General features: G+C 44.9%; 2 protein-coding genes and 1 non-coding gene across 4 annotated transcripts; 1 reads left to right on the top strand and 2 right to left on the bottom strand.

Moving 5' to 3' along the window:
* Positions 1-3,846: 3,846 nt before the first annotated feature.
* SSR4 (signal sequence receptor subunit 4) lies at positions 3,847-10,541 on the bottom strand. The gene is made up of 6 exons (XM_069943383.1): positions 10,343-10,541; positions 9,504-9,622; positions 8,047-8,121; positions 4,586-4,675; positions 4,442-4,507; positions 3,847-4,040 (listed from the first exon to the last, which is right to left on the bottom strand). Exons 1-6 carry the CDS (start codon positions 10,539-10,541, stop codon positions 3,936-3,938), a joined length of 654 nt encoding a protein of 217 aa, XP_069799484.1. The 3' UTR covers positions 3,847-3,935.
* Positions 9,338-9,473, bottom strand: LOC138766719 (small nucleolar RNA SNORA42/SNORA80 family). Its single transcript, XR_011358758.1, has one exon. It is a non-coding gene; the product is annotated as a small nucleolar RNA SNORA42/SNORA80 family (small nucleolar RNA).
* A 327-nt stretch (positions 10,542-10,868) lies between the features above and the next one.
* On the top strand, positions 10,869-20,154 carry IDH3G (isocitrate dehydrogenase (NAD(+)) 3 non-catalytic subunit gamma). Of its 2 annotated transcripts, XM_069943381.1 has the most exons (12): positions 10,869-10,985; positions 11,558-11,599; positions 13,480-13,577; positions 13,649-13,764; positions 13,852-13,912; positions 15,535-15,667; positions 16,185-16,318; positions 16,389-16,491; positions 18,135-18,281; positions 18,634-18,728; positions 18,848-18,908; positions 20,030-20,154. In XM_069943381.1, exons 1-12 carry the CDS (start codon positions 10,908-10,910, stop codon positions 20,129-20,131), a joined length of 1,170 nt encoding a protein of 389 aa, XP_069799482.1. In that variant the 5' UTR covers positions 10,869-10,907; the 3' UTR covers positions 20,132-20,154. The 2 variants fall into 2 exon arrangements, with proteins under 2 accessions (XP_069799482.1, XP_069799483.1); XM_069943382.1 differs by lacking the exons at positions 10,869-10,985; positions 11,558-11,599 and adding an exon at positions 13,065-13,141.
* The last annotated feature ends 355 nt before the right edge of the window (positions 20,155-20,509 follow it).

The following is a 20,509-nucleotide window of genomic DNA, read 5'->3' as shown; positions in this document are numbered from 1 at the left end:
AGACTCCCCAATAAAATCCTAACAAATTTGTTTAATAAAGGAAGCGTTGCTTCTTCTTCTAAACAAAAACGTCTCCAGTGTTATTTCTTATGGAATTATTTTCTTACTCATCGACTACAATCCACTGCTGGGGGTTTAATACTGGGGTCTACAATTTGCTGAGGTCTAAAAGTGGGCTAATATGCTAGGGGCCTGATACTGGGGTCTATAATATGCTGGAGGTGTAATACTGGGGTTTATAATATGCTGGGGTTCTGATACTGGAGTTTATAATATACCGGGGCCTGATACTGGGGTCTATAATATGCTGAAAGTGTAATACTCGTGTCTATAATATGCTGAGGGTCTGATACTGATGTCTATAATATGCTGGGGGCTTTATAATGGTGTGAATAATACACTGGCGGTCTTAAACTGGGATCTGTAATATACTGGGATACCATTCCGGGGACTACATTTTGCAGGACTGGTGTGGGTTCCAGTGGTCTTCTGTGCTGTACACATCACCTCCCTCTGTATCCTCCTAACTAAACTCCTTACAATGAGGACAGTATATGTGAAAGATCCACCTTGTGATAAGTTCCCCCACACACACACACCAAAAACACCCCTACAATAATCCACGCCTCACAGGCCACACAAACAATAAATGATTGCAGCTATGCAATTGTTTTCCAGCCATTTTACAACATTTAGGTCTAAGGGTTTCTTCCCACGTACCGTATTGCTGTGTATTCATCGCTGCAAGTTTCTCGCACATAAATCCACAGTGATACTGATTGCTATCAAGCCAATGTATGTGTATTCTCACTGCGTGTTTGGTGCGATTTTTACATGCTTGTTTGGATTTTCATATGATTTTTACAGGCGAGTTCAACACCACAAAAAACGCAGCTACTTTCATGCGAGTTTTGTGCGAGAAATAAGCAGCGATACGGTACGTGTGAAGGCACCCTTAAAGCGAATCTGTATACAAGCGCAGTCTCTTAATCCCGGCGGCATAGTGACAATGGGGCAGGGCCTAGAGCGTCCTTGCCCTAATAATAACAAAAATAATATAATAATATAATATATATAATAAATAATATTTGCCTAGGCCTGCAGCGCCTCTCCAGTCCCCCTTCATGTCCCTGGCAGGATTATCTTCTTCTGCCGTCACGAATCAGCATATGCCGCCTATACCACTCAGGTGGCACATGGGGGGCATGACGTGCACAGCTGTGGAGCGTTCAGCATGGCAAATTTTGCTGTGTGGGCACCAAGTGCCCCTTGTATCTATGGATTGTGAGGCAGAGGCACATTATACCACCATCAGCGATATGAGCCGAAGGGTCACAGGTGTAATAACGCGGCTTGGCTCTTTGCTGTAAGATACCATGCCATTGCACCTGCGCCACCCAAGGGGAGTCACTGAAAAATAGGGAGGCATGAAGGAACACAGGAGAGGTGATGCAGGCTTAGGCCATGGATCCTCTGAGCCCTGCCCCTTTGACATTATTGGGGAGGATTAAAAGGTTTAAAAGAAAATAGCAGCATCAGAATGCACCCCCAGACATGACATGGAAGGCAGCTATACACTGTTACCAGCGGATTGAGGTGGGTGAATACAGAATAGCTAGAGTCCGCCATTTTGTACCCACTAGTGATGTAGTTAGATTTCAGGTTTGCTGTGTCCATTATAGTCTATGGAAGGGGGAGGGGCAGAGGAGAGAAACAGCCGTGTCTAGAATCCAGCAACATCCCGCAATCTTCTCTGACCATGTTCCCAGACCAGCAATGAGCAGTCTGATCTGTGAATCCAGTGTTTCATGTGGCCACACAGTATCCAAAAAGCACGGGCTGGATCTCTACTCTTTGTGCTAACTTATCCCTCTCGGCCCCTCCCCCCTCCACCCTCCATAGGGTATAATGGACTCAGCAGAACCCGTCCTCACTTTGCTCCTCTGTAATAAAGACCAGCATTTCCCAACCTTTTTGAAGACAATTACCCCCATATAATGAGACGCCCTAGGTGAGTACCCGCAAAGATGATCAATTATAAAAGTTACCATAATTAGGACAAGATGACAGTGCTGCCATAGGCTCTGTATAAAGTCTCTGTAAGCTGTTGATTTAAAAATATGATTCTCTCATACCAATGTGACTGATCTGTAGGATGAGGTAATAATGTTTGGGGAATGTCAAATAATAATGCTCCCCTGCCCCTCTTGGTCAGTAATAATGTCCCCTTCCGCAAATATAACGCCCCCTGTGGCCATTTTTAATACCCACTCTGTAGCTAGATGCAATGCTTCCTGTGGCCAGATATGCCCCCTGCAGTCAGGTATAACTCATACAACCAAGTATGCCCACTGCATTCAGATATAGCACCTACAGCTAGGTATACCCCTACAGTCACATATGCCTCCTGCAGTCAGATATGCCCCTTTCAGCTAGGTATGCCCCCTGGAGCCAGATATGTTCCCTTCAGTCATATACACACCGTGTGTGCAGCCACATATGCTGCCTGTCGCTAGATGTGCCCGTTTTTTGTTAGGTATACCCCCCGCAGCCAGGTATACATCCTGGAGACAGATGTGTCTATTTAAGCCGGATGTGTGTCCTGCAGCTGGATATGCCTCTTGCTGCCAGATATGTCCCATGGAGCTTGATGTGTCCCCACGTGACCAGTATGTAACCAGATATGTCCCTTGATGCTGAAGTTGGTTTCTTAGTCATAGGATGTTTTTCACTTTTAAATAATTTTCATACAGAAAATTTCAATTTACCCAGTGGTTGGCCCAAAAATGGGCATCAAAGCGAACACACAACATCGACTTTGGGCCACTGATGTCTCACAGTGAGGGATGCCTCCCATCACACCCAGAGTCGTCTAACCTGGCCCAAAGTGGTTCTTGGTGTAAAAATTTACAAAGTAAGCAGATTCTTCCTGATATGAATAGGTGGGGATTTTGGTTAATTCTTTAAATACACCAGTAACTTATTCAAATTAGGACAAAGTGCCCATCTGCCCACCTTGATGCCAGTTTCGACACTCAGAACTATTTTAGGTCAGGATGACCTGTTCGGGGTGTGTGGGGGCATCCCTCTCTGTGTGTACTATCCGTGTGAGATCAGTGGCTCAAATCACATTTTTGTACTCTTGATATGATGCCCCTTTTTATGCCAACCACTGGGTACTTTGGGCTGCTTTCAACAGTATTTTCTTAGGGACACATTATTTAAAGAGATGATTAATATAAATTTTGACGAAAAATGGCTAAAATTTTTTAAACAATTCTGTGAATAAGAAGCTGCCAAATAAGAATCCAAATTTAGCATCCTATACGTCCCAGCGTTGCTGACTTGGACGACTGCTGATTCACATAATGGACAGCTGCCCAGAATGTTATGGGTGTAAAGAGATGAGGAAGGCTTGATTTACCTTTGAGGAACAGTGTGGATCATGTTCCATAGGCAGACTGGCTTACACATAGCACATACAGACTTGTTAATAAAACAATTTAAAAATATATTCGGAAACACTTGCCATCACATGGAGGGAAGCTGCTTGTAACAGTGACCAGTTAATAAAAACTTGATTCAGTTACTTCTGGTCTTTGGTGACATCACCTGCTGAGCAGTCACACAGACATCTCTATATGATAGTATACTATTAAAGAGGTTTCCTGAGTTAATATCAGACAGTCTTTAAGGGCACACAAGACTTGTACACTTCATATCAGAAGATGGAGAAATGAATATAATAGCTGTAGTTTATGCCCCCAAATCCAGATCTTAGAAGGTGAGCACAATGATGAATCGCCTTCAATGGGCGCCCCCTCAACAGAGATCAGAGACAGAAGATTGTGTAGAAAAGTTTTATTCCTATTAATGACAAAACATGACAACTTTATACACCAGGACCAGTCATTCTCCCTTATCTTTGCTTGTTCTTATGCTTGGATATTGCTCTTTGCGGTGTAGGCTGTGTAATATACTAAAATGCCAATCAATGCAGCCAGTACTTCTGTAGATACCCAAGGACCATTCCATGCACCCTGAAAGCAAAAACACACATTACTAAGCTTCAAAAATATCAAAATTCATTTACATCTGATCCTGATGAAGTCAGGTGCCAACCTTTTGGCTCAGGCCATAATATGACTCCAGGAAAAAAAAAAAAATCTTTAAAGAGAACAAATCCTTTAATTCTATTGGGCCTATAGAGATTAAAAAAAAAAAAATAAAAAAACACTTCAATATAAGGCTACAGAAAAAAACAGGAAAAATTCCTGCTCCCCACAATAAGTACTTTATCTCCCATCTCTAGTGTTCACAGGCCCCAAAAACATTTACATACGCGCAATACTGATATGCAGAGAACCTTTCTTAAGCTGACATTTAAGTTTGCTTTAAAGTTGTTGATCATAAAGAAAACGCATGGATCAATGTGCCTTACCCTGTGATCAACATTGACGGTGAAGAGAGGCTTGATGGCAGAGACGTCTTCATTGTTCCTCTGGGCCTAAAGAACAAACACTATTGATGAGTACACTGAAGACATGATTATTAGAAAGAAGCCAGAACACTGCCCCCTGCTGACCTTTCTCAGGAGACTGTAAGATTCTTCATCAAAGAACTTCACTTCATAGGTGCCGGAGTGAGCATTCTTGTGCTCCAAACTCCAGGAGACCTAGCGGGAAAGTCATCAGAAAGCTATTGAGATAAAGAAGATTTCTGCTATGCACAGAGTTCAGGCAATGAGTGTAAATCCACTCTAGTGATATACACCAGAGATCAATCATTGTAAGAGAAGTCCAGCCTAAAGCTAAATTAAAGTATGCTATTCCAACATAAAAGTTAAACAAATCCCCAATATACACTTATGACGGGAAATGCACACAGTGCTTCTTCCCTGCACTTACTACTGCATCAAGGCTTCACTTTCTTGCTAAAATGGTGACGTCAAGACACTGTATAAGTCCATGAGGTGCGGGCTGTGCGGCAGCGGTTGCTGTGGTGTGCGCCATCACAGCAGCTTGCCTTACATCCTGATTTCTGGGGACCTGTCCCACCTGCACTGTGTCGTCAGCCGTATTCCCCCTCAGTGTTGGTCGGTCCCCTGAGTGTCTGCTGCTCTGCTTTCTCAGGACTGGAGTCTAGAGTGAGCCACAGTAGCCACCACACTGCCCGCACCTCCAGTAAATACACTGCAATAAGACAGGAGAGACCACCACGCTGTAACTCCTGGAGGTGGGGGCTGTGTGGGTGCAAACAGGATGACAGCTCCGGCATGAGGAGAAAGAGAGAAGCGGAGCCATCTGGGGCAGCCCCATACCATAAAGCAGCCCGGTTACCGCAGTGGGAGGGTGCCATGGCTCACTTTAGACTCCAGTACTGGCGAGCAGGCGGGAGGAGAGGCGGTAGAGCAGCACACACCCAGGGGACCTACCGACACCGGAGGGTGATCCAGCTGGTGGCACAGGTCCAGTAATTAAAACAAAAACATTTTATATGTTAGACATATTAAAAGTTTTTATAATCCGTTGGGGTTTGTACTGGCAGGTAAGCTTTAAGTAGGAGCAGGTTGGGTAACCATCCATCGGACACAACTGGGGACCCTGATGGGAAGATAAAGCCAGTGTGTAACTTAAGGCCCTATTACACGGAACGATTATTGGCCGATAATCATCCCATGTAATAGAAGGCAACGATCAGCCGACATGAAAGATGTCGGCTGATCATTGCAGTCGTTTGTCTTTCAACATGTTGAAAGACAAACGACTAATATAGCAGCGATCTGCTGCCGTCGCCCCCCCTGGAACAGGAGCGGTGGCAGCAGACCACCACTATCCTCTATGGGCTGTCTGGACGATCTAGCGATCACCTGGGCTGCCCCCCCCCCGGACTCACCGCCTCGCTTCAGACACGTGTAATAGCGGCTGCAGGGAGCGGGGAATGAGGGGCAAACGTTTGCTCCTCCAGTCGCTCCGTGTAATAGGGGCTTTAGTGAGCTCCATGGAGTTGGTAATATCTCTGGACCCAGTGATAATGTGATTGATGGGTGATCCTTAGACCCAGGTCAGCTCTGATAATAAATAATGTCACGGCAGGGGCTGTGGATTATCACCCACCTGATAATCTCAGAGGTGTACTAGGATCATTGAATCTAACATCAGTATCATATACCAATTGACCAGTGCAGTTGGGGGGCTAAGGACCAATGCAGCTCACAGGAAATATAAACTAACTCCAAAACACCACAGTGAACTTTAAACCAGAACCAGGATCATACAAGTGGGTTAATGTACATGATACTGTTATCCAAAGAGCAGAAGGTCCTACCTGTTCTGCTCTTCAGTGCCACAGCTCCCCCTTCTGGCCATCTTTGATATTAAACGAGAAGTCAAATGAAAATCATAGTTTTCCAAGAGGCAAAGAAGGAGGACATTATCTTCTTCTGAAGGGATGTCACGATTCAGCTGATGGATTGCCCGCTCAGCCAGTGACTGGACACCACTCCAGTCACCGATTGGCTGAGCTAGTAATCCATTAGCCAGGTTGGGCATTTCCATACCAGCCCCTCCCCAAATGAGTTTGGCGCTGTGGAAGCAAGTAGTGCTTGTTTATTAGGTTTTCCCATGCCTCCTTAAAAATCATGATTTGACGGACTTCTCCTTTAACTTCGAGAGACAAGAGGGCGGTGGGTGCATATTTTCAGCACTGTTTGCAGGTGACACCATGCCCGCAATATCAAAAAGCCGTGACAATGGTAACATTGAACACTGTCCACAACATGCCCCTACCCACACTCCTCTCTGTACTTATAATCTGAGACGGCCAGAGGGAGGAAGTATTGTACTTGCTTACCAGATAACCTCTTTAAACCACCACATGTACAAAAATTGATAAGTGTTTGCTCTGTTAACCCCTAACAGACCAGAGAGACCAGCCAGGTTTCCACTGAATAGCCCAGTAACCTGAGAGACTGGTTTTTGAGAAAATGCTATTTGCCAATGGAAAGTCACGGCTGCTTGGTACTGTACCCCTAGTAACTAGTGACATCTAAAAGACTTCAACATACATTATTGGCCTATCCGTGCGTGTGTGTGCGCGCATGCACATCGGCACCACGCCCAGCATACGCTTGAAAAAAGTTGCACATCTTTGCAGATTTTTCTGTCAGGATCCCTTGCAATTTTTTTCGGTGTAAGCTCTGCTCGCCACATGGGTGGGTGAGAAGGCGGTCACGGCAAGCATAAATCATGGCTAAAATCTACACCATCGCCAGATCTGGTAAAGATTTCAACTGGATTTAATGAAAGGCATGTGCCCAAATCCAATATGGGACATGGGGGCAGCCAAGCAGCTATCCCTAGCCCTGCTGTTTGTGTGTGGAAGATGTTCTGCAGGGAACAAGCCTATGGCCAGGATCCTGCTTATAGAAGACCATTTAATCTGCACAAGAGTTCCTACTTGTATACTGAGTCAAAGGGAAAAAAAAAAACAAAAAGAAAAAGGGCACAGGCACCTCGTGGGATATCTCAATGGACCATAAATGTAAGGATGGTGAAAAGGTGCTGACTGGAAAGCCACTTGGGCTTTGTGCATATCACCCCTCCCTGGGTACAAGTGCGAGTCCAAAGTCTATATCGTGTGAGTCCACTGGATGTGGGTCTACTCACTCAAGGGACTGCCCAGCGGACTGTACCAAACACGGATACTCCCTAATGGGGCCCGTGGGGACAATAAATAAATGAGCGGGACAGAAAAATAATATGGTGCTCTAGGTGAGCGCTGTCCACATAGAGAGGTGTCAAGAACTTGAATTAAAGTAATTTATTCAACAAAATCAGCACAGTTATATCTGACACCTCTCTCTGAGGACAACGCTGACCTAGAGTACCATATTATTTTTCTGTCCGGCTCATTTACTTACTTGTATACTGAAGCACTGGAAGATGCTGCCACATATAATATAGGGGTGGGCGATCACCAAACAGCAGAATTTAGACAAGGTAAGATTGTTTAGTCAAGTGTATGCAGGTGCTGTAATATTCCTACCTGATATCTCCCAATGTCCTGGCCTCTTGTAACTGGGAACTGTTTTCCATTCACATCAGCATAAAGTGCAACGTTCTGCATGGAGGGAGACAAGCAGATCAGAACATTTACACAGTCATCTGCTATAGCTGTAACACCAGTATATCTCTGGGTCACCCAGCCTAAGGTGGCCATATGATTTTAATAGATGTCCGTAATGCTTGAATAAATGCTAAGGGTTTTTCTTAGGGAAACTTTTCCCAGGACTGCATCCAGCTTTCCCAGGCACCCAGAGCAGAAGTCCAAGACAGCCGGCTGACAAGTTGAATGAAGAGTGTAGCAAAGCACTTTGCTTACACAGTAAATTTACTCATACCTAGTCTTTATGCAACCATATGAATATCAATTGCCGAAGGACTGTGTTGTATATTGTAATTTCACATTTAGAGCAATGTTTGGGGGGGGGGGGGGTATCAGGCTAATAGGTACATAGAATACACCTAGAACTTGATTAGTTCAATGTCCAACCTATAAAAGGAGCCTTGATCTAGGACTATGGATAACCAACAAAGTAATATTGCCCACCTAAAGTAAGGGAACCACCAATAGGAGGCGCTTTAGAGAGGTCTTCCTTCTAGAGCAGGGGTGTCGGACTCAAATACACAGTGGGCCAATCTTGATAATTATTGAAGCATGTGTGCGCCATTCCTGGCACTGTCAGAGCGGCATGCGTCCTGGTGCTGTGCACCAATGATAAGTTAAACTGCTATGCTATGACAAGGACAGGAAGGTAGGGGGGCAGGGTGTAGGAAAGCTTAAGAAAGGCAAAGTTTACCAGCAACAGGGAGAAGGAAGTGCTCCCATCTGTGTCAGAGCGGGAGGCAGCGTTCTCAGCCCTGTCAGGGTACATTCACGTGTCCATATTTTCTGTCTGCAATTACGGACCCATTTCTATGACCCCATACACAGATGCGCAAGTGTTATAGGTCTGTGCTAGGGCTGTGATCCATGTCACAAAAAACACTGATGAGCCCTAGTACAGACCACAGTTGCACCATGGATCACCTGTCACCTATGAATGGCTCTGTGCAATTGCGGACAGCTCTACGGACGTGCGACTGTAACCTTCAAGTCTCCTGACACTGTGCACAATGAACACTGCTTATGCTGGTGGGCCAATGGAAAACATCGGAGGGCCAGCTGTAGGAAATCCTTAGCAGGTTAAAAATTACGGCTCTGTGGGCCAGAGTTTGACATGCCTGTTCTAGTGAGCTAAATTTCATACTAACAAATTGAAAACATGTCTGTATATATCTGTCCTGCTCACATCAGTGGTCACAGCCTATGGGGACAGGCCAGCCAATGGTTCGGAGCAGTACTTTCCTCTAGCATGGGGTACACTATGGGAAGGTCACCATCAGGAACCCACCATAAATCCATTGCCATGCTAGTAAGAGCAGGACCTGCTATATAGTTACCTGTGCGCCATTTGTGCACGTCAGGGAAATCTCTACAATGAAAACCACTTCAGAGGAGATGACGGCGTCTGAGGTGGTGTAGTAGGACGGTACGATGACTGGTTCTGTGCAGGTCTCAGCTGAAAGAGAAAAACAACTGTAATGTCAAGTGGTTACAAGGAGTCCTGGTACCCCATGTTCCTTCATGAATAGCTGCAGGGAACCCCTACATTGTTACATTGATTTCAATGGCCCCCAATGATCAGAATGGTGACCGGGGGTATTACAGAGAATAAGGACCACAATGGACGCCCATGTGGTGACCGGGGGTATTACAGAGAATAAGGACCACAATGGACGCCCATGTCGCTCATCAAGTAGCGTCAGGATGGAGAATTCACATGACCTGCAGCTTCCTACCTAGAAGAGCAGTGACGGGAGGGCAGCGGGCAGGAGCCAGGATCAGGGATTATAATGGAAGCAGTCATTCAATGAGACAGATCAGTAGTATTAAACATTCACATATGTAAAATCACAACACAGTTTATCAATAAATAATAATCTGTACGGCTCACTTCAGTGGTCAGGCACACTGTGGGTAAACCTGCCAATGGTTCGGAGCAGCAAGTCTCTCTGGCATGGGGTACACTATGGGGAGATCACTGATCACATCCCACCATAAATCACCATGCTGCCAGATACTGAGGTGGGATTCGAACTCACGACCATAACACTCGCAGTCAGAACAGTTACCAGTGAGCCACTCTTACCTCTAGCTCAGCAAGTCATTGGTATCGCCCATAACTGGGTGTCCCCCCCATATATGGTACAGACCAGCAATTATATAGGATGCCACTCACCTTTACTAGCCACCACCGCCAGCAGCAGGGCCGCCAACACACGTACCGCACCTGCCATGATACCAACTGAGACACGACACAGCTCCGCCGCAGGAAACCTTTCAAAGAAGAAGGAGGAGTCAGATTGGGCCACCTCAGCTTGAAACGCAATGCATGCTGGGATACAAGCTTCACAAGGCGCCATTTTTACTATGGGCATCGCATTCACCAGATAAATTTTGGAACCCTATTTTGAAAGTTTTGCAGAAGCATAGCCTTAGAAAGCGTAATCCAGAGATAAGACGCAATTAAAATGTTGAAATTTCATGTACATTTAGAGTTTGTTTAGGTAAACCGCATTCATTCCAATAAAAAATATGTCGACCAGCCACTTCCTGTGCAGGCAAAAGGGGCGGGGTGTAACTACAACCCAAAGTTTTATACACGTCAGGATCAGCGCATGCCTAGTAGACGGCGGAAGACTATTAGCGCATGCGTAGTACTGTCAGGGAGGCTTTTGATGGAGTAGGTGTTTGGGCATGCGCAAATCGATTACCTGTCAGGCTGCGCTCTTCACGCCTCCAACATGGCAGCTCGCACGGTGTCTGCAGCTTCCAGGATCCTCCTGTCTCCTCTCCCTGTGAAGGCTGGCATCAGGCAGCAGGTAGTGCCCGAGTTTATTATAACTTACACCTCATCATTGCTTTCTATATGGAGGAGACTATTGTGTATTCATGTGTCTTCAATGTCACAGCCATGGAGTTCACAAGGGCATGCTGGGAAATGTAGTTCTTAAATAGCTATTAATTCTTTAAAGGGGCACTCCACCTCATAATACAGAGTTCCCAGCCTGCAGCTGTTCAGCTATTGCTAAACTACAACTCCCATCATGCCCTGAGCATCAGCTGCCTTGTTTCACCGTACTTGGAGGGGTTCACACCTTTGGAGGGAGGCATGGGTTGTAGTAGTCCATCTTGGATTTCCATGGCCTGGACGATGTGTGGTTGTATATAGCTTCCACATTGTTTCCAGGTTTGAGCCTATTGTGATGCAGCATAGAGGATCCTGATGGACAGATGTCCCCCCACCATGTGCTCTGCTGACACCACCTCCTCCTTGTATATATCTCTATCTCCCCCTGCGTATATATGCCCCAGTAATTATATCATCTGGCTGTATCCCATATTCCCCGCATAGATCATAATGTCTCGTTCTTTCTTTGTTCTCTTCTTTTAGGTTTTGCCTGCAGCATGGACGCAGCACAGGGACTATTCATCGGTAAGTGACACCACCTTAAAGGGTCAAAGAACTTCCATGGCTATTGGGGCTGGATGACGTATTATTTGGTATAGACACAAAACAAGATCAGTCCAGTGTCCTATAAGATGCAGCTGCTTGATCTCCTTTTCCTATTGAGAACACATGCACACCCAGCTGAGCTGAGGATACAAGTGTATGGGGGGAATAAGTGTTTAGCAGACAACTATATATAAAGTGTATGACATTGTCTTCTGATCTCTGCTGGGTTTTTCTGATTGGAATACAAATCTAGAGTCCAGGTTAGTGACAGTATGGAAGACCCTTCTTCCTGGATGGAAAGATAGGACCTGCATCTATCAGGACAGTCCTGTAGACTTCATTGTGTATAGAATTATTCTCTTGATGGGAGGGGAGACCAATAAATAAAAGAACTTGATAAGTGAACTTGCCGAACATTCGAGTTGTTGTTGATCTTTGACCCATTGCACTAGTCTCTGATGAGTATCAGCAAAGAGGTCTATTAACTGTATTACCATCTGTTGCAGTGGTCTGTAACCTGAGAGGCTGTAGCAGAACTACAACTCCCAGCAGCCACTGATGATCTGCAGGGGGGTTATTCCCAGATTATATTCTATCCCCTGAGCATAGTATATGGGATAACTAGCAGATCAGTGGGGGGTTGATTTGGTCCATCTAAAGTCATGACAACGGAGGTCCATTATCCTCAGCCATTCCCCCCCCCCCCCCCCCCCCCCCCATTCTCTGTTTATGAAATTTAGAAACATAGCCAAGTTCACAGCTGAGATAAGTGGTGCAGCAGACAAGCATGCACATTGTCGGGTCTTTCACAGTCCTCCCTTCTTGGGATCCCCTACTAGTCAGCTAGTTATCACCTATCTTGTGAATAGAGGGGGATAACCCCCATAACTTGTTTCTTATGTTCATAACCCTGTGTGTCTGAATATCCTCTTCTGTGCTTGGTAAGGTGTAAAACTGGATCTGTCAGCAAATTATACAATGCAGAACTCAATATAGTCTACATTTCTTCTTTCTATCTTGTCGTATAGTTTGTTCTCCATTATGAATATTGGTGACTTGCGAGCTCTGACCACACATCTCTTTCTGCAATAGTCTGATGTTGAGGAAAGGGAGAAGCTCAGTGTACATGTCTGATCTCCACCAATACTAATGGGCTCTGCCTCCTTTGATTTCCTTTACTAGAAACCTTACCAGTCAGGTCATGGACGTCCTCGTTCTTTGGGATGAATGCACATGCAGCAGACTTGTTGCAAATAGTATTGCAAGTATCCATGTGAATGGCAATTGCTGTCCATGTTCTTGGCACCACAAGGACCTAATTTTCACTGCGACTAATCTGCCGCATGTGAATATCCCCTTAAGCAGTTAGTCTAGTTGTCGGCCATTTATAGAGTAGTAGAGCAATTCCTTGGCATAGGGTCTGTGTTTCTTAATATGTTTTGTTGGATTCCGTGATCAGGTTCCCGTTCTCTATGTCTCTGACTGTGCCCTTTTTCTGTCTTTAAACAGCAGCACATGATAGTAAGTATGTGTCTGTGAGCTTTGTGTGTGTGTGTCTTGTTTCCTTGTGTTTTTTCTTTTGTGTTCCTATAATTCTGTAACATGACATGATTTTCTGACCTAATCCTTTGCCAGGCATGTTTTTCTCCCCTTCTCTAACACTGCTGTCTCGGATGTAGCCAATCACAATAATCATTGGTAGTGGAACCTGTGATCGGGATAGGTGACTGGAGTGGAGACAAATCTTTTTTAGTATAGATCTAGTGGATGTCTATGGAGATATGTAATGATGGTGTCGGCTGAACGTTCCCCCATCACCAATCCACTATCTAACATCTGGCCTATATATCTGGTTCTAGCCACCACCTGCAAAGTATGGAGGACGACACACCGTGACTATGATCCCTGGGGATGGCATTGGCCCAGAACTTGCCCTGCATGTTAAGGAGGTGTTCAGGTAAGGCAGCATCCTGGTAATCAGGTGAGTGCCTCTTCCTTCTGCTGGTAATACACTGTATACTCTTACAGACATGCCTGTGTGCCTGTGGATTTCGAGGTAGTAAATGTGAACTCCACCGCTATGGATGAGGAAGACATCCAGAACGCCATAACTGCCATCCGAAGGAACAGGGTGGCACTTAAAGGTATTAATCCATTTTATAGAATTGTTTAGTTTTGACCAGCCCTTAAAATAATACAAACCAAATGGTGATATTATTTTTTATCATCAGGTAACATTGAGACGAACCACAATATGCCGCCATCTCACCGGTCTCGGAATAACCTGCTGCGGTAAGTTACCATATACAGGTGTACAAGTTTAGCTCTTCAAAGATATTTTATGTTGGCCTTAGTAAGCCTTTAAAGAAGCGTTCCGAAAATAGATGATTATTATACAATAATGTGTTTTATTCTGTTTGTTCTGTATGTGTAGCATATACCTATTTATATTGATGTTTATGGTTAGCCTGCCATCTTGACTCCTTTTTCCCCTCAGGTATGGCTCTCCTAATACAGCCTGCATTTCCCATGATGCATCTAGCTTTCCACGATTGGGGGTAGAGTCTTGTCTCAAAGGACTTGCTCTAAGTGCAGCAAGCGAGAGATCACTGAAGTTCTGTCCCCTAACTCCACTACAGAGTTCCATGTAATCTTACGAGATGCAGCTTCAGCCTGTTTCCTTATGAAAGGTTTCTCAATGCCAAGCTGCATCCCATTGACTACAGTGGAGATTCTGCACATGGCATGCACAGAATATACAGATAGAAAGTTGTACAACTTTCTATCGGCTAATCATTGCTTGACTCATCTACTATATAACTGCACTCCTACTTCCGTAGATTTGTCGGAAGTGATATCTTCAGCAGCATGGAGGGACACACAGAGGAACAAGGTGGTTGGAGCTTGGTGGGAAGAGGAGATGTCTAAGGTGGCGGGAGAGGGTTAAAGGGGAACTATCAGCAGGTTAGACAAATCTAACCTGCTGATAGCCTCCTATAGTGCCTGGGACGCTGAAGAGGAAGTTATATGTCTTACCTTCCTACTTGGCGCCGATCCTGCGCTGTTAGTCGGCACAGTCTTCGACTCATGAGCACTTTTAGGAGCACCACTGCGTTATCTGGCCCGCCCACTTCATCAGGCCCGCCTACTTCATTGATTATCAATAGAGGGCTCTATTCATAAGGCACAGACCTTCCTCCTCAGTGCCCTGGGCGCTATAGGGGGCTATTAGCAGGTTAGATATGTCTAACCTGCTGATAGTTCCCCTTTAATACATGATGTATTCCCATAGTTCACAGGAAGTTACCTGCACAGTAGATGATGTGACTTTCTGCTGGTCTGAGTTGTGATCACATGATCTGGTCGCAATTAAGTGGCTCAGTACATATTAATACAGCTGAGCTGGGATCACACTAATTGCACTGCAGGGATATTGCTGATGAGTTGGGATTAGATGTCCAGAAAAAGTGAGTAGAACTAACTTGGATGACCGCCTCTAATCTTGGACATTTAAGGGAAGATTTATCAAACATGGTGTAAAGTGAAACTTGCTCAGTTGCCCCGAGCAACCAATCAGATTCCACCTTTCATTCCTCACAGACTCTTTGGAAAATGAAAGGTGGAATCTGATTGGTTGCTAGGGACAACTGAGCCAGTTTCACTTTACACCAGTTTGATAATTCTCCCCCTTTGACTCTATATGGCTTTCCTATACTTTCCAAAAAAGCATGTATGTCAATAATACACAATAGTCATACTCCTTATCTAAAATTGACATAACTTTATACCAGTCTCAGTGCAGACACCCCCCCCCCATGGTGTCCCGTCTTCTGTACCCTTTAATGTTTTGTTGGGGTGCAGGAAATGTCGCCTAATACGGTTTATAACAGAGTCATCTGTCTTTCACTTTCCAGAACCAGCTTAGATCTCTACGCTAATGTTATCCACTGTCAGAGCTTGCCTGGTGTGCAGACCCGTCATAAAGACATTGACATCCTGATAGTGCGGGAGAATACAGAGGGGGAGTACAGCAGCCTGGAGCATGAGGTGAGCTATTGATTGGGACAGGAGAGTGAAGGGTGAAACAGAGTGGACCAGTCAAAACCCAGTCCAACCAGTTAAAGGGGTTATCCAGTGCTACAAAAACATGGCCACTTTTGCCCCGCTCTTGACTCCATTATGGGTGGGGTTTGTTCCATTGAATTAAATGGAGCTTAAAGGGGTTATCCAGCGCTACAAAAACATGGCCACTTTTCCCCCTACTGTTGTCTCCAGTTCAGGTGCAGTTTGCACTTAAGCTCGATTTACTTCAATAGAGCTGAGTTTCAAAACCTCACCCAAACTGGAGACAACAGTAGGGGGAAAGTGGCCATGTTTTTGTAGCGCTGGATAACCCCTTTAATTGCAAACCACACCTGAAATGGAGACAAGAGCGGGGCACAAGTGGCCATGCTTTTGAAGCGCTGTTTAACTCCCCTTGCCTTGACCTGACAAAACAAGAGTTGCAAGAAGCCTTATCATCTGTACACATCCTTATACATTGGTTTTTGTATCTGCCATGCAGAGTGTGTCTGGGGTGGTGGAGAGCCTAAAGATCATCACCCGAGTCAACTCCCTGCGCATTGCAGAATATGCCTTCAAACTGGCACGAGAGAAAGGAAGAAAGAAGATCACGGCCGTGCACAAGGCCAACATCATGTGGGTTATCATATTCGTGATTGGCAGGGCTGCATTCTGCTAAATTCTGACTTACTGATTGTATTTACAGGAAACTGGGGGATGGTCTGTTCCTCCAATGCTGCAAGGAGGTCGCCTCTGGTTACCCAGATATCACTTTTGAGAGTATGATCGTTGACAACACTACAATGCAGGTAAACATGGAGTAGTTGATTAATTTTGGGTGGGAACCATAGAGTTTAACCTCTTCCTGAATGTGGACATTACTTTGTTTTAGTGGTTCCTTCCTCAAAATGAGAGTGCTGCTGTATAGATGCTGCAAACATCCCTCTGCTGTGCTGAGGATTACAGCTATCTATGATCCCATAGAAGATGCTGCGGTAGACCATGGCATCTAGGTGGTTAGGCAGAGGAAGGATGATCCCTTTTTTTTTTTTTTTTTCTCTTGTAAAAGTTAATGAAAAGAACAGAGGCATGCATGTGTGCTGTTTTCTTCATTTACTTTTGCTACATACAGTTGGGTCCATATATATATTTGGACACTGCCACATTTTTTTCCCCCTTTTTTTTCTGAAACATATTCAAGTTATAGTTATATAACATGGACATAAAGTCCAGACGTTCCGCTTTCATTTAAAGGTATCCATATTAAAGTTGGATGAAGGGTTTAGGAGTTTCAGCTTCACACCCTTTTTTTAAAGGGACCAAAAGTAATTGGACAATTGACTCTTGGGCTGCTTCATGGTCAGGTGTGGGCAATTCCTTGATCTGAGGTGCGGTGTTTGTATTTGTAAGTTTTTGCTGTGAAGACAACGTGCGGTCAATGGAGCTCTCCATGTAGGTGAAACAAGCCATCCGTAAAGCGACTCTGTAGCCACTGTGCAACCCCCCCAAACTACCTATACCTTGTTGTAGCTTAGGCGAAGTCCTTTCTGGTGGTATGTTATATAAAGCAGGTTAGGCTTTGATGAGGCAGAAAATCCAACTTTAGTAGCGGGGCTGCCGTGTCTAAGAGGCGAGGCCGAAGCGTTCGTGCCCTAGAGTAGCGCCGCCTTTGTGGTGTTGCTGGTCGTCTCTCCCTGCCTCCCGTGCCGCCCCCTGCCCGCCTTCACAGGGTTCCATGTAAATGCGCATGCGGCATTTTTTTGAGCTCCGGCGCCGCTGTAGTGACATGGCCTGGTCCGTACCGCCTCCTTTGGCCGTCTTCCACGCCCTGTTTAGTGACGCTCTTTGCCCAGCCCCGGCTCACATGCCTGTCAGCGGCCACCCCGCCCCATAGCATAAAGGGCACACTGCCTATGTCATGTTGTAGAGTTCTTGGAATCGGATCCTGCGCAGGCGCACTGACGCAACCGGCTAGGCACCAGGATTTAGGTGTATGACTAATATCCAAATTTACCATAAAGACTGTATGACAGAAAATAGAGAGGGTTCACTGCACGCTGCAAGCCACTCATAAGCCTCAAGAATAAGACTAGATTGGACTTTGCTAAAAAAAAAACATCTAAAAAAAAGTCAGCACAGATCTGGAAGAACCAAGATCAGAATGATGGAAAGAAGAAAGTATAGTGAGTTATGGCATATTTCCAATTTAAGGCCCCTGAAAGGAAGGGATTGTGTATAGGAAATGCTTCAGTTCCTTACATTTTTCTGCAGTCATTTTGGTCATCTTACTGTATTAAAGCTGAAAGTCTGAACCTGAATAGTTTTGTTCAAAATTCATTGTGGTAATGTACAGAAGAAAAAAGTTCTCTCCAGATATTCATGGATCTAACTATGGATACAGCAGATCCAGTGTTCACCTCCATTTAGTCTTCATGTACTTCTGTTTTTGCAGCTTGTGTCCAACCCCCAGCAGTTTGATGTGATGGTGATGCCCAACCTGTATGGGAACATAGTTAATAATGTCTGCGCTGGACTTGTCGGTGGGCCGGGCCTTGTACCTGGAGCGAACTATGGTAACGTCTATGCTGTATTTGAAACGGTAAGAGGTTTCTTAGTATTTTATAGGTGCATTCTGACTAATATTCATGGCATACAGTAGGATATGTAACAGGATAGGCCATAAACGTTTAATCTCTGGAAGAACAGAGATCACGTGACTTCAGTTAACGATTCATTCATTAAAGTCTGTAAGAGTTCAGGAAAGGCCTAAGCCTGGATTGCTCTAGCTCCCATTGATTACAATGAAGAGTTACCTGCAGATGTTACACCAACACCCTGATACTGACATAGTGAGGATCCCAGCTTAGATACCCCATCTTTACTATTACCCATCATCTGAATATTACTTAGAATGCTTCATAACCAATACCTCTAAATCTCTTCTATTACAGGCAACCAGGAACACTGGGAAAAGTATAGCCAACAAGAACATTGCCAACCCCACTGCGATGCTGCTGGCCAGCTGCATGATGCTGGACCATCTAAAGTAGGAGCGTTTATTCACTGATCATGCCATCATCTCTCTTTCTTGCCACCTGAATCTATACTGTACTCTGTCCTATAGTCAGCATGTGCTGTGTAATGAAGCCGCTCTTGTTTTGGCAGGTTGCACAGTTACGGGGCCTCGATTCGTAAAGCTATTCTGGGCAGTATGAATGAACACCGGGTAAGTACAGCAGATGTCTGATGTGTGCTTACACAGCTGGACCGGTTCCAGACCCTCCTGTACTGGGGATATCACTAATAGTTGGTATCCTGCAGCCATCACCATGGACCTACATAAACACACAATACATATAGATGTATCAATAGCGGCTGAATGTTTCCCTAAGGATTACCACCAGGAGATATCAGCTCTCAAGTTGTCATCTTCTGTCCATCTGTGTAAAAATACATTTAGCTTCCACAGCTGCCATTACAGCACCCATATGGACTATATGTCAGTCATGTGCTTTCCACATGCCGATAATAGTGGACCCCAAGCCCCCTATGATGTCCATGTGTGGGGTTCACACTGAGTAAATCAGGTGGAATTCTGTGGTGGAATCCCACCTGCCTCATTGTGTAAATGAGAAGCATTGCGCGCCTCCGCTCAAAGAATTGCCACGTAAATTCTTTCACCGGAGGCACACAAGGCTTCCCATTGACACAATGAGGCAGGCAGAATTCCGCCTGTTTTACTCGGTTTAAACATACCCTTAGGGTATATGCACACAGAGTAACTTTGGTGGAAAACTCTTTTCCGCTTCCCTCTCTGTCGGCTTCATAGACTCCATTCTGTGGTCGGGCGGATTCTGCTTTGTTTTCAGTGATAGTGTGTCTTTTTATACATGTAGTACACTTTTGTCCACCAAATATACAGGTGGAATTGTCAGTGATTTTTGGATTCTGCTGTAAGGCCAGAGAATTGACATGTCACTTCTTTGGGCGGACGACAGAATCCGCCCGAGCATTTAATGGAGCCTATGTGATATGCAGAACTTCAAGTGGGAGGGAGTGGCAGCTTCCACACACAGTTTTCTGCGAGAATTACTCCGTGTGCATATACCCATATGGTGCGAATAAAAATTAAAGCATTTGCCTATAACAACCAGATCTTATTTCTATAAACAACACCCTAATATTTCCCTGTACTTATTGCACCATAAGGAACTAACAGGAGATCTGATTTCATTGCACTCTATAGGATGACTTTAGCTCACCAGAAGCTGTATCTGCAGTAAACACGGACTGACCCTTCTCTTTCGGGTCATAGTCGCTGATGACGTGATCTTTTCTTCCCTGCAGATGCACACTCCAGATATAGGGGGTCAGGGTACCACCTCAGAAGTGGTACAGTCAATTTGCAGGCAGATCATTGTGAAGAATGGCCGTGCAGTAAATATTTGAAAGGTAAGGTAACGTCTTGATGTTGCAATTTATATAGAAATTATGACCTCTGTGTGATATAGGAGAGATGCTTCTAGTTGGAAATATGACATAAGTTACCTTTTAGGCTATGTTCATACAATGTTTTTCTGCTGTATTTTTGGATGACTGTCATAATTACGGCCATACTTTGATCTCAAAAATATGGCTGAAAACAAACGTAGCCCTAAAGGGAACTGAAAGCAATGACAGGCTCCCGCCTCTTGCCATTTCAGAGAAAATCATAGTTGTTAAGATCAGCCAGGAATAGGGCATATAGTGCCGTTCCTCGAAATGTATGACTAAGTAGCCAACTGGGTGTTTGGGGTGTGTGCCCCTACACTGTCTGGATCTGTCAGC

Source organism: Dendropsophus ebraccatus, chromosome 10 (assembly GCF_027789765.1).
Source record: "Dendropsophus ebraccatus isolate aDenEbr1 chromosome 10, aDenEbr1.pat, whole genome shotgun sequence".
NCBI classification, from domain to species: Eukaryota; Metazoa; Chordata; class Amphibia; order Anura; family Hylidae; genus Dendropsophus; species Dendropsophus ebraccatus.
Note: the sequence above shows the minus strand (reverse complement) of the source record. Positions and strands in the feature narration are given on the sequence as shown.